Below are 16,953 nucleotides of genomic sequence, written 5' to 3' on the forward strand. Positions count from 1 at the left end.
CTAGTCTCTAACGCTTCAAACCGTTCGTCATTTGGAATTTCCTACAAGAAGTTATGACCAAATTACCAAAGGCTAGCGGAGGACTGCGCGAATGCGAAGCATCCGAGACAACATCCAAAAAGAGGAGCTGGCAGTGAAGTGCTGCCATAGCATCCGGGTCAGCATCCGAGCTCATGAGAGGAGTGAAGTAGGGATGCGAAGCATACGAGGCAGCATCCGAAATTTGGGCTTATAAACACAATTTCGGGATTTATTTTCCCCATATCTTTTGGACGACTTTTAGGGTTTTCCTCCACTCTCTCAAGACCTCCAACACCTCCAATCTTCAAGGTAAGCAACCTCCATTAACTTGGTGTGAAATTCTATCATTCCTACACTAGTATTGATGAAATCTACTCATAAAACACATAGATCTTCAAGAAATTCCTTCAAGAATTCAAATGAGGGTTTGCAAGGTTTCCTTCAAAAGGTAATTCCTACACCTATAGACTTACATATATGGATATATTATGGGAATATGAGTATGAATTAAGTATTGTAACTCATGGGATGATGATTGGAAGCCATAGGTGCCTAACCTAGGTTGTGTCGGTGTTGTAGAGATTGTGAGATGGGTTATTGAGGTATGATTCTTGGGTGTAATAGTATTATGTATACATGCATGTACAAATTAAGTTTGTGGGAAGATTGTTGAACATAAATAAGTAAAGGTTGGGTTGGGGAATGAATGAAATCTTGTAAAAGAGATTTGAAATCAAGATGTACAACTAGTATTTGATAAAATGCTCGAATGAGCTGAAACCATGAATACCTTCCTAATTTGTATTCAATTTTGTCATGTCATAAAGTAGATTGGGATTGCTAGAATTTTCGGAATGTCGTAGTAACTTAAGGAACTCTTAAACAAGGTATGTGTGGCTAAAACCACCTCTTCTTAGAAATTGAGCTCCCATGGTGTCCATGTAAAATAGTAAGTCCGGAATTTGATTGACGTAGTATTTGTTATTTAAAAAGAATTAGTGTTGCAAGAATATATGTGAAAAGTATGTCCCAATATGTACAATATGGTATTCTTGATAAATTGATGATATGTGAAGAATGTGGACTATATGCTAAATTGCCTAGATTTCAAGTCAAGTTTAAATTGTGATTATTATGCCAACTCATGTAAATGTCTCTCTCTATGCTTACAACTTGAATTGCTCTTGTATATGCCCATTATCTTAAATTGCAAGTTTGATGTTGGAAGTGTAAGTGATGTAGAATGTGAGTTATGAAATGTAGCCTATTGCCAAATATGATTTGATAATTATGGCCCTAAGTGCCTCTGAATTGATACATGTGAAATAAATATTGAAATGTGATGATTAACGAAAAAAGGGTAACGTCTTGGTAAGATGGCTTAGCTGATCGGGCCGTGATCGGACGCCATGTTATGCACACATGGTGGTAATGTATTGATAATTAAAACAGGAAAGTGAGAATAAAAAAAGGGTAACGTCTTGGTAAGACAGCTTAGTCGATCGGGCCGTGATCGGACTCCGCTCAAAGAAGCGGTGGTAATGTTGATGATGATGCAATGATATGGAATACCCCAATTTAAAATTTCAAAAATTATGTGAAACTATGTAAACCTCTTATATTGTTGGTTTTGATACTTATTTGAAGCTTTGTTGTCCTTATGATTTCTTTTACTCTTGTATGGTTGTTCTTTCTAATTGGATGGTGTTTAGTTATACATACTAGTGCTATTCGATGGCACTAACGTCCCTTTTGCCAGGTGCGCTACGTCTTTAATTGGATGTAGGTGTTTCTATAGCAGGCAGTGTTGGTCGCAGCTAGTGCCGCATCATCCTTTCAGCTGACTTGGTTAGCCCCACTTCGTTTCGGGGTCCTGTTTTATCTGTATATCATGTCCTTTCTATTTGAGGTATTGCTAGAGCCTTGTTGCAAGCATTTCCATATTATTCTTCAGTTGTATTTAGAGGGTCCGTAGACAGGTTGTGGGTAGTGTCGGGTATTGGAATTAAAGTAGAAATATTGATGTTTTGCAATGATGTATAAAACTTGTAATATCTTCAAAATTGTGAACGAAGTTGATAATGGAAATGAAATGGAATTGTTAATGACATGTTTATAGAATTTGATTAATGGTGTACATTTTCTCCTTATTCAAAGATGAATTTGGGTAGTATAAAACCTAATATGCTTGCTCAGTCGGGTTTACTCGGTTGAGCGCTGGTCGTGTTCCTCGGATTTTAGGGCGTGACACTGGTATTCAAAAAAGTCCAACTTATATCAGGTGTTGATTTATCTTCAAGGGTTTCGTAATCTTTCTCCCACTAGTCAATTTCAGCCTTCAACTCTTCTTTCTCAATCAAAGAAGCATTATAAGAAATCTTCAGAGGGGCGAGGGAACTCTCCAACAACTGGATTTTATCAGAAACTTATGGAGGTCTTCTTGAACCTGAGTAAGTGTTTGAACTAACTTCCCCACATAAGTCTCCTTCTGATTAAGGAGTTCTTTCAAACCCCTTATCTCCTTGGTAGTTTTAGAAAGTTGCTTTGCAAATGAAGACTCAAGGATGTCTGTCTCTGCCAACTTGACTTGAAGAGGCTTTTTCAACTGCCAATTCCGCCACCATCATCCTTACTTGTTGTTCCAAAGCACACTTCTCTTCAGCCAAAAATTCTTTCTCCAATTGAAGACCCTCATATTGTTCCTTCCAGTTATCGCTTCAGTATGGTAATCATTGACTAGCTGCTCAGTGTGAACAATTCTTTTCATAAGTTCCGTGCCTATTTAGTTGATCTACAAAAAAAAGTGGTTGTCAAACGAAAGTAAATAACCACGAGGAAAAGGAAAGGAAAAAGCTAAAACTTGAAGCTTCAAAGATGAATGAATAATATCATTCATCTATGTCAAGGAGCCGTGGCTTTCCAACTTAAGACTTCTCAACTGGGCCAATTAAAGGTTTTAACCATACGTCGGTTTGACCAAAATTTTTCAACAGATTACCATCTTCAGGGACTTTATGGTAACCTTTTTCATCACTCTATTGCTATTAGAGGTACCAACTTCAACATGAGAAGTAGTAGAAATAGGTATAGTTGAGGAAGTAAAAGCAGCCACGGAAGGAGCTGTAGCAGCAGTAATAGGAACGGTAGATTGAGAACAGACGGGGACTGACACTGGAAGAGAAGCAAAGGGTAACTCTTCAAAAATGGGACCAAAATCACCACTATCAAAACCACGGGAAAACAACTTATCAGTAGATTCACGAGGAGGAGCATTCATCTCTTCATTAGAATTCACTAAAGTAGCATCTGCAGGCTCGTTGACAGGAATTGAACTTGGAGAAAGTATGGCTTCATCATCTGAAATAACGCGCCTCCTAACTCGAGGTCCACGAACTAAAGAACCTTCCTCTAGTTCTTCTTCTTCTTCCTCTGAGCCACAGGCTCCATCAACCTTCCTCTTTGAAAAAGACCTTGGAATCGTTTCTTGAGCAAGACTCACCGTAAGTCTTGCAGATGAAACAGAAGCAGGACTAACACCACGAATGACAAATCCTGACAACAGAAAAAGAGTCATGGTGAAAAACACTTAAATAAGTAAAAGAGAAAAAGAAAAAGACTAAACGGGAAAAAGTACCGTGTGTTTTAACTTTCCACCCAAATCTCCGAGAAAGGTACTTCCAAGATCTTCTCTCCATAGGAGCAACATATATTAATTTTTCTACCCAAGCACAAAAGTCAAGGATCTCTTCAAAAACTTCCATAGTTGCTGAAAAAGTAGGTACGAGAATACATGAGAATCAATTTTTGAGAAAGGAAAAAGGTGAGATACAAATACTTACGTGCAAAATTCCACTTTTCTGGAAAAGACATATTTTCTTCACCCACCAAACCGCTAGTAGGAGCAGCAACGAAGCAAGTATACCAGCCTCGATCTCTATCATCTTCAGGGCTAACTAATAATCTCTTACTTTTGGCCACAAGGAAAAAAACTCCATCACGAAATAGTTTGGGAGAGTAGAGATGGAGTAAGTGACGAAAAGTAAAAGGCATAGAAGTCAAGTTTGATAAATAATGGAGACATGCAACAACTCTCCAAACAATAGGACCAATTTGTCCCAAACAAACACTGAAGTAACGACATAACTCAATGATTACCAGGTCAATAGGAGGTTTAAATCTTAAGGTAAAGGGATATGTATAAACGAAGGAATAGTCAGCTTGGTATGAAGTTATTCTTTAGTTAGAACCAGGAATTAAAACTGGGAAGTCGGGTTTCCAATTACATTCTCTTCGAACCAGAGCAAGAAGGCCAGTGGTAATCAGAGTTGGGTAACGATCATCACGATCAAGGGAAGCAGCCATGGAAGAGACTTCACTCTTCATGGATTCACAATCAATCACAAAGGATAGCTATTCAGGGACAATTTCATCAACAATGGGTTCACGAAGGGCTTCGGTTAAATCTTTATCTTTAGAAGAAGAACTTGGGGTTGCAAAAGCCCTAGCTCTAGAAGAAGATGGTTTGGTAGCACTACCTTGAGAGGAGGAACCACAGTCAGAAATAGAACCGAGGCTACGTAATCTACCACCTCTTCTACTCCTAACAAGCACAGTTGTAGGGGGAAGTTCATCAACAATTACTACTTTGTGAGGACCGGGATTTGATGAAGCCATGATTAACTAGAGAAACACAGGAAAAAGATGCAGAATGAAGTAAGGCAAGAATACGAAGAAGGAAAGGCTTTAGAAAATCGGAAAAAATGAGTTAAGTATTTATAGGAAGACACGACTATTGAGGTCATTATGAAGCGTCATAATGGAATTGTCACTTCGTGACTGATGCGGTTGCAGGAAAACCCTAAAAGGCGCTGAAGAACTGAAGGACCAATTGTTAACAGCTACGTGACATGGTCGTCAAATAAAAGTGATTAATGTCACATCGATTCAGAAAAGGATATGATTATATTCGAAAAAGGCGGCAGAGAATTCCCGTCATAAAAACCTTCCACTTTCCCGAATATTTAGTAGAGAATATTCAAGAAAGTGGGGGGACTATCTGTATTTGGTGGTGATAAAGTGCTACATGTGGAATATAAGACTACTGACATGGCACAATACGTGGAAGTCGTGTTTGATAGAATAAGAAAAGGCACGGGAGGAAAACACCCATGAGATAGTACCGGGACTAACAACTGGCAAAGAATGAATCAAGACAGTAAGAAAGGAAGATCCATGAACCTTAATGAGGAGGGGGAATCAGAATCGTAACAGAATCCTAGTGAACAGTTACGATTACCAATTATAACGGATCATTAATACAATTAAAGCTCATAATGATTTAGCCATAAATGGAAGGAACCATTAAATGTGTAAACCTATATACAAGAGGAAATAATTTCACTTGTAAGGACATCTGAGACAATATTGGAATATATTCACTTTACTTTTCTGCTTTTCTCAAAATTTACTATATTGACTTTGCAATCAATTATTTCCTTATTTATTCTTGTTATTTTCCTTTGATACTATTGGGAAAGTGAGGCAAAACTTGGTTATCAGAAGCCCGTTTTCTTCTAAAATTAATCTTTGATCGAAAGATATATTTTTGGTTAAACAGTATCGTATCATTAAATCCATCGTTATGTAACGACAAAAAGTATCACTTTATGAAACGACAGATTTGGTGTGATGGCGTCGTTTCCTTGTTTTTTCTCTCATCTCGCCCTTCTTTATTATTAAATAATCATATTTTGTTCTTTATCCTACTTCTTTTATATAATAATTCTACTCCATATCTTATTTTTTCTTAGTAATGATGCAAGTTTATTCTCCATATTGTTAGTGCGTGACATCATAAAATGACGGCAAACGATACAATCTATCCAAATATTATATTCAACGAACAATACAATACAATACGATACGATACGATACGATACGATATATTTAAAAACAACATGTAACAACAATCCAAACAAGCTATTAGATATCACGGAACAATATTGCTATACGGTAGAGATAATGAAAAGTCATCAATCACACAAATAACATAAAAAACTTAGAAGAACAAGCGGACCAATAATTTCAAGATTTAACTTATCCTCTTCGTTTGAGCCATGGTACATCGCTTTCAAATTTTTTTGATTGTGTTCACAAGTAAATAGCAGCTACCGGAGAGTGTAACTTGTGCAGTTAATATGAAAGGCCTCTATGTACATGAAATATGAACCCATTAAGTGAAAATAGTTGTCTTCTTCTAAAGTTGATGAAAAAAGTCATAAAAACTTATTAAAAAAAGGAGCAAATTCCATGTTGAGCCAACAAATGGATGGCTCAAGCTTAAAGTTTTAGTCAAACTTGCCTTACAAAATTTGAACCCTACACTTGATTTTGCAAAATAAGATCATACAGGAAGTTGCAGGTGGAAAAGTGGGGGAAATTGAATTTTTATAATATCAAATTTAGATGCACCAAAAATGTTTTTTGGTAACACTGTAAACATTACCATTGATAACCAAAGAACAATTTATAAACTAAAGAGCACCTAATCTTAGGCCTCCAGAATCAAAGTGAGCAGCTAATTACATTTGTAATCTTTGCATGAGTCCTCTAAATCTACATTGTCACACCTCCTTTTTATACACCCTGAGAGGGTATATAAAGGAGTTTTTCCAATTTAAGTGGCATTATTCGATATGGGATTATTTATTCATTTTTTATTCAGAGTCGCCACTTCGAATATTTTTATTGGTGTCTTAAGTCACCGGCTTATTTTAAATCCCAAATCGAGGAAGATTCGACTTTCCTTTTGAAGTCTGCGAACCAGAAATTCTGAATAAAGAATTCTGTTAATCCGGGGGAAGGTGTTAGGCATCCCCGGATTCCGTGATTCTAGCACGGTCGTTTAAACTATTACAATTGGCCTATTATCTGATTTTAATACATGTTTTAGCCTATGGTATAATTTTAAATTATTAACCGCTTTTAATTAATTTTAGGAAGATTCAACGTTACCTAAAACACGTCTTTGAACCACGCCACATGAAATGCACCCATGGTCCACGACACATTTTATTTAACGTTGTTGAGATTTGGATTTGGGTCACATGAAATGCACACCCGAGTTTAAGGAAATTAATTTAAATTACGCGCCTAAAACAACTACGCACCTTCACATTTGCGAGGGCCATGAAAAATTCAACTGATGGCACGCCTCGATTTTTAAAAGAGCTAACTAATTTTAACGAGGGCCATGGGTTACTTAAGAAAAATGGCACACCTCAATTTCACAAGAACAAATGCTGACCCACCAGTAAAAACACCAAACCAATCTCGTTCTCAACTTCAGTGATTTGCTAACCAAATTGTGCTCAAGGCTCTTAGTTGTTAACAAGTAAGACTATAAATTTTTAATTTGATGCCATCTCCCAACAAACTTCAATACAAGGCTCAATAAGAATTCATGGCTTACTGCTTACAGGAATCAGATGCAAAATCCTATAAGAATTACACCAAACCTTAACGACACAAACAAACGAGATAAGCCAAAACAAGAGGATTTCTACGACAAACATTGTGCTTTCTTCACTATTGCATTTTTCGATTCAAATATCGAAATTAAACACTTACGTTCTTAAGAGCAAATTAACAGAACATAAAAATATTCCACCATTCGAAGCAACGAGATAGCAACTCAAGGATTCCGAAATAGAGCAACCAAACAATTTATCGAATGCATGACATTAACCCACTTAAAAAAATGAATTTAAGAGAAGAGGATGGACCTTTTGATGCGCAAGCTTTCCCTTTTTATTAAGAAATCAACTGATTTACATGGTTGCGACCAAAGCTTTCAAGTGAAAACACGAACAAGACCAAACCGGGACTTCAAACGTCGACCTCGACTCGCTTCAACCAGAATTGAGAACGACCCCTTTGGCAGCCCCGAACTCGTCGAAAAACCAACAGAGAAGAAACGAGCTAGGCGTTGTCTTTAGAGCTGAAGCGCAGTGACTTCGAATATGTTTCGAAGCTGTTGTACCGGGGAGTTTCGGGCGCTGTTTTGGGTGGTTTTTGGACGGATTTTCGCTGGATTTAGAGTTGTGTTTCCACGGAGTTTTCAGCTATGTTTTTGGACTGATGAGGAATCATTTCTGGGGTGTTTTGAGGTGAGAAACAGGGTTGTTTCACAGCTGGTTTTGGAGAGTGAGGAGTTAATGGGGATGTTTGCGGCTGACTCGCTAGTTGCCGGAGAAGGAAAAGGAGCCGCTGCTCTTTCTCTATTGAGAATCAGAAAGAGAGATCATGGATCCCTTTGTTGAGAAATCGCTGCTGTGTGATTTTGTTGAAGAAGGTGAAGAACAGGAAATTGGGGGGGGGGGGGGGGTCGTTCCTTGTTTTTTCCCATTCTCCAGCCTTTTTTCTTTTCTTTTTTTCTGTGTGTGCATGTGTTATATAGAAAGAGAATAGGCATGAAAGGAAAGATTCCCCAGCTCTAATTTTTGTCCTCATTGCCCTCTCTAATTTTTCTTTTTCCGTTTTTTCGTTCCCTTCCCCCATGTGCTAAAAAATGTGAGTGAGAATAAAATGGGGTGCATGTGAGTTTGTTACCAAGAGATAAGGTGGGCTCCGTTTTAATCAATTGATTTTTCTTTGCAACTTTACTTCTTCCGTTGCTTCATTACTCTTTTTGAAAAAAATTCACGTTTTCTTTCTTTTTCTTTTTCCTTTTTGTTTTGTTTTATTTCCTATTAATGATAAAATAAAACTAGTTACAAAATATTATTTATCTAAAGTAAGCAATATTAAAAAGAGAACTAAAATAATTCTATTAGAGAAATTCAAATACTACTCGATATTTACTAAATACTTATAACTTAAAATTACACTAAACCAAGTAAAAATATTTTTTGAAACTTTTCTTTTATCCTTTGTAAAAATAAAATAAAATAAAACTAGCAATCAAAAATATCAATAATCTAACATAAAGAAGTAATATTTTGTTAGTTTTCTTTTTTTTAGTCTTTGAAATAAAATAGACCGAAGAAGTTTAAAAATAGCCAAAATAGCAATATTAGACCTAAACTCAATATCTACATGCTAAAATGTGAAAAATCTTGGGGAAGGTCAAAAATCACATGTCTACATACATAACTTGTTGTACAGGTATGGTAAAGTTAGTCTATCAACTAGTTCTTCTTGATCTGAGTTACCACCGGCTCCGTATGTACATTTAATCCTCTGAATAGCTTCTAATTTCGAGCTCTCCATGTATGGTAAACTAGATCACTCCAAATGGATGCAACAATCTCTTTTTGTATATGCTTCCAATGTTTCCATCTGATACTTTTGAACACTTGGTTGACAGTAACAGGCTGCATTTGAATACATGCCCATGACAACAAGGCCTCCCTAGCAGTTTTGAACCAGGAACACTCTCCAAATAAGTGTTGAGGGGTTTCCATAATACCTGAATTACATAAGCAGCAATTAGCATTCTCCACCTGAATGTGCAGATGAGCAAGTCTCTCCTGAGTGAGCAACCTATACTTAACAACCAACCACACGATGAATCTGTGCTTTGGTTGAGTAATATTGTTCCATATCAAAGTAGCAATATCCATCTTCCCATTGAACCCCATAAGGGCCATATAGCTCATAGTAATAGAGTATTCCCCTCCAACAGCTAAGACATACCTCCCCTAGGAGTGGCATCAAATCTAGGCCCTCGGCCTCATATCAATCTCAGTATAATCAACCAGACTCTCGGCCTCAATATCAATGTACTCAACCAGGCTTTCGGCCTCAATATCAATGTAATACTGTTGCGGCGCGCAGCCCAATCCATGCTCAGTCCAGAAATCATCATAAGCCCCTTGGGCATTTGTAAAACAGTAGTTCTCATCCCGAAATATCATTTAAAAATACCATTTAAGTTTTCAAATCTTAAAAAGATGGCTGAGTTTGCAAAACAATATTTAAAAACCTTGGACTGAGATCAAATGATATACATGTATGCGAAAACAATGATGTCAATCCCTGAAGGATTCAAATAATTGGCAAGAAGCCCAAATGTAACAGTTAAATCCAAGTAAGGATGATTCTCAATTTAGTTCAAGTAGAAAATACGGTAAAAACATCTCTTGGGACGGACCAAGTCACAATCCCCAATGGTGCTCTACCCCACGCCCGTTATCCGGCGTGCAAGTCACCTCAATATAGCGTTACGATGTGAAATTCCGGGGTTTCAAACCCTCAGGACATCATTTACATCAATTACTCTTCTCGAACCGGCTACTTCTTTAGCTCGCGACGCCTTTGCCCCTCGAATTGGCCTCCACGTGCGTCGAATCTATCCAAAATCATTCGATTTAATCAATAAAAATTATAGGAATTAATTCCATATGAAATTCTACACTTTCCAATAAAAATCCGAAATTGCACTCAAAATTCGCTCGTGGGGCCCGCGTCTCGGAATCCGGCGAACTTATAAAATCCGACAACCCATTCCGATATGAGTTCAACCATACCAAAATTATCAAATTCCGACAACAACTCGACCTCCAAATCTTAATTTTTTATTTTTGGAAGATTTTGCAAAAATCTTGATTTCTTCCATTTAAATCCGAATTAAACGATGAAAATAACCATGGATTTATGTAATATAAACACTTTCGAGTATAGGACACTTACTTGAGTTGAAATCGTGAAGAACACCTCAAAATCGCCCAAGAACCGAGCTCCAAAAATCCCAAAACGAAAATGAAGAAATCAGCATTTTTGGTCCTTAAGTTTCTGTCCGCCCGTCACTAAAGTCCAGTTTCGTCACTAAAAGTCCACCAGAGATAGCTTTACTAGCCATATTCAATCGATCATAACTTTCTGTACAAATGTCTGAATGACAAACGGTTTAAATTTTTGGAAACTAGAATACAAGCGCTACAACTTTCATGTTTTATACATTTTCTGATTGTATATATATTTCGAGATATAAGCTTTCAAATTAGCCTCCTCGCATCAGGAATTTCTGGGAAATTTCAAAACAGCTTTACTAGCCCTTATTCAATCGATTATAACTTTCTGTACAAATATCCAAATGATAAATGGTTTATATTTCTGGAAACTAGAATACAAGGGCTACAACTTTCATGTTTTATACATTTTCCGATTCCTTATAGATTACGAGATATAAGCTTCCAAATTATGCTCGTGGCATCAAAATATTCGAACCTTGCTGTCAAAAATCCAGCAAGTTAAATTGGCCTAAAAATGGCCCGAAACCATTCTGAAACTCACCCGAGCCCCTCGGGACTCTAACCAAATATGCCAACATGTCTTAAAACATCATCCAAACTTGTTCCAATCATCAAAACACCTCAACTAACACTAAAATCATCGAAATACATCGAATTAAAGCCTAAGTTCTTTTAAAACTTCCAAAACACGCATTCGATCAAAAACCCAACCAAACCACGTCCGAATGACCTAAAATTTTGCACACACATCACAAATGACGTAACGAAGCTACAACAACTCTCAGAATTCCATTCCGACCCTCAGATCAAAATCTCACCTATCAACCGGAATTCGCCAAAATACTAACTTCGCCAATTCAAGCCTAATTCTACATCGAACCTCCAAAATTACTTCCGATCACACTCCTAAGTCACAAATCATCCCCCGAAGCTAACCGAATCATCGGGATTCAAATCCGAGCCCTCTAACACAAAAGTCAACGTCCGGTTGACTTTTCCAAAACAAACCTTCCTTAAAGAGACTAAGTGTCTCATTTCCTACTAAAACCAATCCAAATCAACTCGTTCACACCCAACACTGATAATGAAGCATAAAGAAATAGGAAATGGGGAAAACGGGTGGTAACTCACGAGACGACGGGTCGGGTCGTCACATCCTCCCAAACTTAAACAAATGCTCGTCCTCGAGCGTACCCAGAGTTGTCCTTGAAGCCAACCAATAGTTGAACGACTTTACCAAGAATATACCCGTAGGTGATCCCACACTACCCTATCTCGCATAGGTCCGATAACACAACATAGCTGAAATTTCACAATTCATCTAGTCCATAAACCATAGAACCACACTGCACCTTCCGGAATCATACACAAGATTAGAACTTCACATCCATACTCAGAATAAGCCCGAACCAGCTGTAATAACCCATACATGCAACATCAGGTGCAACTATCTGATATACCACATAACTCAGACACTCGGAACGATAATTTCTATTCACAGTAGCTGCACATAATAATCGAATATCGATAGGAAACCTCTTAACAACTAAAGCCTCATTCCAACACTTTTACATACTGCCAATGATAAAGGAAACACGCAATAAATCATAACCATTTCCTATGTCAACCATTCATGAAGTCATTTCTCTCCTGGTAATTACCATAGCAAATTTTGAACGAACCTCAATATTTACCCATCACACATACTGAAATCGAATCTGTTCACATTCATTAATGATTTCAACGATCTCTTCTGACCAAACACACTACTCAGGTGACATGACACATCAATACATGCCTAAGCCACAACTTGCATAATACGTGCACCGATAAGAAACGGTTCGAACATACTCAATTCATGAAAATGACTCAACTGAGAGAGTTGTACCTCAAACTCACCAGTACTGCCACAACACAAGGCTGAGACCCTGTCTCACATCATAGAAACATGACACACAAATTTGACCCGCAATGTCATATTTCCACACAGCTTTGCTGTAACACGCGTTCCTATCCAAATACTACTCCACAGGAAACACCTCAAGTCACTATGCTTGAAATCGACAACCATGCTCAATTGATGTCTCGAGCCAAAGCAAATCATTACACCCATGGTGAAATAAATAACACACACCACGCAAACCTAATAGAACATAACTGGTATGTTATTCACCGAGCAACACCCAATTACTCATCCCGCTCGACTTCTACTACTACAACTCCTATCGGAGCCAGACGATCCGGTGCCCGGCACCAAATTAATACCGAAATCAACAACCTCTCCCGGCGACATGCCTAGCCATATGAAACTCATCTAAAAAGTCCCTCAACACCGGAACTGAATTAATGATATCAACCTTTGCACTGACATCCATCACGAATGCCCAATTAAGAAAACAATCCTTCCCAACCGTCCGCTGGTCCTTTTAAATATAAACCACTCTGCTAGAACATAATCCAAAGCACTTCATCACTCAACTCGTGGCATTTTCGGTTTTGCCCGTAGTGCAATAGTTCAGAATCACTCAACACTAAGACAACCAGTCTGAATTCCGACATCACATCCAAAATCTGACATACCGGCAAACAAAGATCCACTCGAGCCTCCGAATCCCGATTGCCGCTAAACGGTGCCGAATACACACGATCCACCACCACAACCTAGCCTGTACATGAGAACTCCTAGTCTTCAACTCCATATGGCACACAAATCATCATACCTGATTCCAGTTTCCACCATGCGAATACATGGACACTTTTGATACCTAATCATTCCACGATAAATACTCTAAAATTTCCATGTGCCATACAAGCAACTCGAATATCAGCAATCGATCCAGCCTTAAAGTGCCTCAATACTATTGAAGTGCCATCAACTTAATCACATTGGCCTTTTTTTTTTCTGAAACATATACCCTCTACAAATCACTATGATTAGAAATACAATTTCCTTAATCATCTGAAGATCATTCACCCTAATCATCTGAAGCTCATCCCTCTAATCACCTAAAGTTGCCCGTACTGCCTAAGAATGTTATGAATTTCCATTCAGAACTGAACCATAACCTTACACACGCAAATCTCAATCCTTCACAACATATCGCATATACCATATCATCCTAAGGTAACATGAAGGCTTCACCTCCCTTCCGAACCATGAACGTTTACGTACTCAACTAGTCAAGAACTTCCATTGATCCCATCTAGAAAAAAAATCATGACACATCCCATGCTCTGCATGACATACATAGGTTTTATTCAAATTCTTACAATACCGACACGACAGATGAGATATGTATAAATTCATAACACCGTCGAATCAACAATTCATTGGGTCTATACTTCTGGTAAGAACTATCACTTCATTATGAACCAAACAATGGTCTTAGCCCCTTAATTTACTTCATATACTCAGATTGCACTGATCTCGAATTCAATGATCTCGTCTAACCCATTACGAATTGCTCAGGCAATAAGCCACCCCAGACATAATCAAAAGCCGCATATGATGCCCTAATATGCCAATAGGCTACCAATTCGAATGCGATACAAAAAAAGAAAATGAACTCTGGAAGGAATTACCAATCCCACACACTAATACGGACTTTCCTTAGAAAACAGGAAACAAGGCATACAAAATAGCATATAGAAAACTATACTCAACATCACACTATTGCGGCGTGCAACCCGATCTAGATAACATACCCATGGCAGCGTGCCACCCGATCCACACATAGATATCACATAAAGAGATGCACATCGAGCCAAATTTGCTCATTACAACAAAATACCGAGTATCGGTTGTAAGCATGCTAAGTGCATAATAATATCTCTGAGGGACATATAGCATTATAAGCTACAAAACTCAAGCACAACTGAGGTGCAATGTACAACCTGAATTTCATGAGCCAAGATGCTCATATAACGTCATTCCTACGCGGATTCTCAACACATAGCAATTTCTCAAGCCGTCTCAAAACTCACACGGCGCAATGCATTACTACGCGAAATATCTGACAATGAAACATCAACCTAACTACTCCTCCATGGGGACCGCGTTACTAAAATGCACACATCTGGCCTGATATAGAGCCATTATTCACATTAAATCTATCCACCGGCTGCAAGCTGATTCTGATCACACTGAACTAGTCTGATAACCTTTTAAAGGTCCATAATACCTCCTATTTTACTCATAACACACAAGAACAACCATCACAATCGGAGTAATCCTCCCCAGTTCACAACCCAATAAGACAAGTGCCCTCCAGGCATGAATCTTCAATTTAACGACACCATCACAAACTTCATACTTGGTTTACATCTTTAATCAATCAAGTGATCACATGCCACACTTATATAATCTTCCCGTGGGACACACTCCCACAACCTACCACAACAATATCTGGAGCGTACCTCCAAACCACCGGTCGCACTAACGCTGAAGAGCGATCAAGAATCATTAACCAGAATGCAAAACCCTTTTTACAAAACACCGATCTTAGGTGACGCTGAAGACAATACCAACTTACAGTAAACATAGAAACTTATCTCCTGCTCATACGAGCTTATGACATCTTGTCAAAATTTTCCTTCACTCGTGCCATTCTCCGCCCAATTTCCACAACCAGAACTAATTCACCAGCATGCATCAAATCGGAACTAACATAGTACATAACCGCACAATCCGCTAACCAATAGCAAGCTCCCCAACTTGGCTCGAAGCCATAGATCACAACACACTATACTCATAACGCATATACTCTATTGTTGCCTCAATTCCTTAGTGAGGTTAAACTCAAATCCTCTGTAATCTTGTGTAAACACATTTCATCTAGTACTTCAACTCTTTGGCAATCTCGCAACAGTTAAACTCACTCTCTTAAGTGACCCAAAAATTTCAAACTTCAACACTTACAATTCATTTGCACATGAGATCTTCTGTCATCACATGAGGATCACACCGCCTTAGCACACTTCACGGGAGATAACCCACCTGCTTCGCCTCAATATAAGATTTTCGTATACCTTCCACCGCCATAAGCATTACGTAGTCACTTGATCTTTCTGAGTCTGTACTCATACCGCAACATGAAATTTACTTCACTCCCAACTAGGAGACATGAAAAGATTCTTCACACGCCCATAACTCGGGCTATAACTTAAATCACGATGGACTTCAAGAATCTATTAGTTCTTCCATCATTCAGCAGACCCTTCTCGTCGCTTCCAAATCATATAGATATGCCTCGCAGTACTAACATACTTATCACATAGCCACAACCATCATTTCCTCTAACAGGGACACTACCGAACATATAAGTTCAAAAACACTTGTTCACACAATCAGCACCTTGGCGCTCCCGCCATAGGCAACGATCCAACCTCAAGTCCTCCAGACTGGCCCACCATAAACTCACAAGATAACACATCGCCCCTCAATCGGGGAATGACAAGCCATCGAGGCACATCTGATACTGAGCGCCCATGCGTGCATACGAACGCGTGGAAGAAATTTCAAAAGTTTCTTTTCGAGATGAATCAAGGATGCACGATAAGAATTCAAGAAATGTGAAGTTTTCCTAAAGGTTCTGCCGCCTCTCGAGGATAAATACAGACGTCTCCGCACCGATCCGCGAGACTCTACTAAACCGGCTCATGACTCGCGAGACCAAGTAACCTAGGCTCTGATACCAACTTGTCACGACCCCAACCCCGGTCATGATGGCGCCCAACACACTGTTAGGAAAGCCCGACCATTCAACAACATTATCCCAAATTCTTATTCAGATTATAGATAAATATCACAGAGAATTTACTAAGTCATTTCATTCAAGTGTATAATTAATAGTAAAATCTGCGGAAGTTCAATTAAAATACCACACCATAGCCCAACAGAATCCGGTGTCACGAATATGAGCCTCTAATATAGAATATCCACCTATTACAACTCTGTCTAGGAAAAATACGGAATAAAAGATAGAGATAGATGGGAGAGATCAAGGCTGCGAACGCCATGCAGCAATACTCCCGGATACTGCTGCTCAGCTAAACAAATCCTTACTCAACCTGTGGTGTACCTGGATCTGCACGCAAGGTGCAGGGAGTAATGTGAGTACTCCGACCCAGTGAGTAATAAACCTAAATAAAGGCTGAGAATAAGAAATCATGGAAAAAT

At 38.5% G+C, this 16,953-nt stretch overlaps 2 protein-coding genes across 3 annotated transcripts; both read right to left on the reverse strand.

The window, feature by feature from the left end:
- Positions 1–2,073: 2,073 nt before the first annotated feature.
- Positions 2,074–8,559, reverse strand: LOC107817585 (uncharacterized). 2 transcript variants are annotated; one of them, XM_075237546.1, is made up of 4 exons: positions 7,806–8,559; positions 3,861–3,988; positions 3,656–3,787; positions 2,074–3,573 (listed from the first exon to the last, which is right to left on the reverse strand). In XM_075237546.1, exons 2-4 carry the CDS (start codon positions 3,889–3,891, stop codon positions 3,008–3,010), a joined length of 729 nt encoding a protein of 242 aa, XP_075093647.1. In that variant the 5' UTR covers positions 3,892–3,988; positions 7,806–8,559; the 3' UTR covers positions 2,074–3,007. The 2 variants fall into 2 exon arrangements, with proteins under 2 accessions (XP_075093647.1, XP_075093648.1); XM_075237547.1 differs by lacking the exon at positions 3,861–3,988.
- Positions 8,560–9,272: 713 nt separating this feature from the next.
- LOC142172774 (uncharacterized) lies at positions 9,273–9,671 on the reverse strand. Its single transcript, XM_075236456.1, has one exon. The coding sequence runs from the start codon at positions 9,669–9,671 to the stop codon at positions 9,273–9,275; it is 399 nt and encodes a 132-aa protein (XP_075092557.1).
- Positions 9,672–16,953: the final 7,282 nt, after the last annotated feature.

The sequence above is a fragment of the Nicotiana tabacum genome, chromosome 18 (assembly GCF_000715075.1).
Source record: "Nicotiana tabacum cultivar K326 chromosome 18, ASM71507v2, whole genome shotgun sequence".
Taxonomy (NCBI): domain Eukaryota; kingdom Viridiplantae; phylum Streptophyta; class Magnoliopsida; order Solanales; family Solanaceae; genus Nicotiana; species Nicotiana tabacum.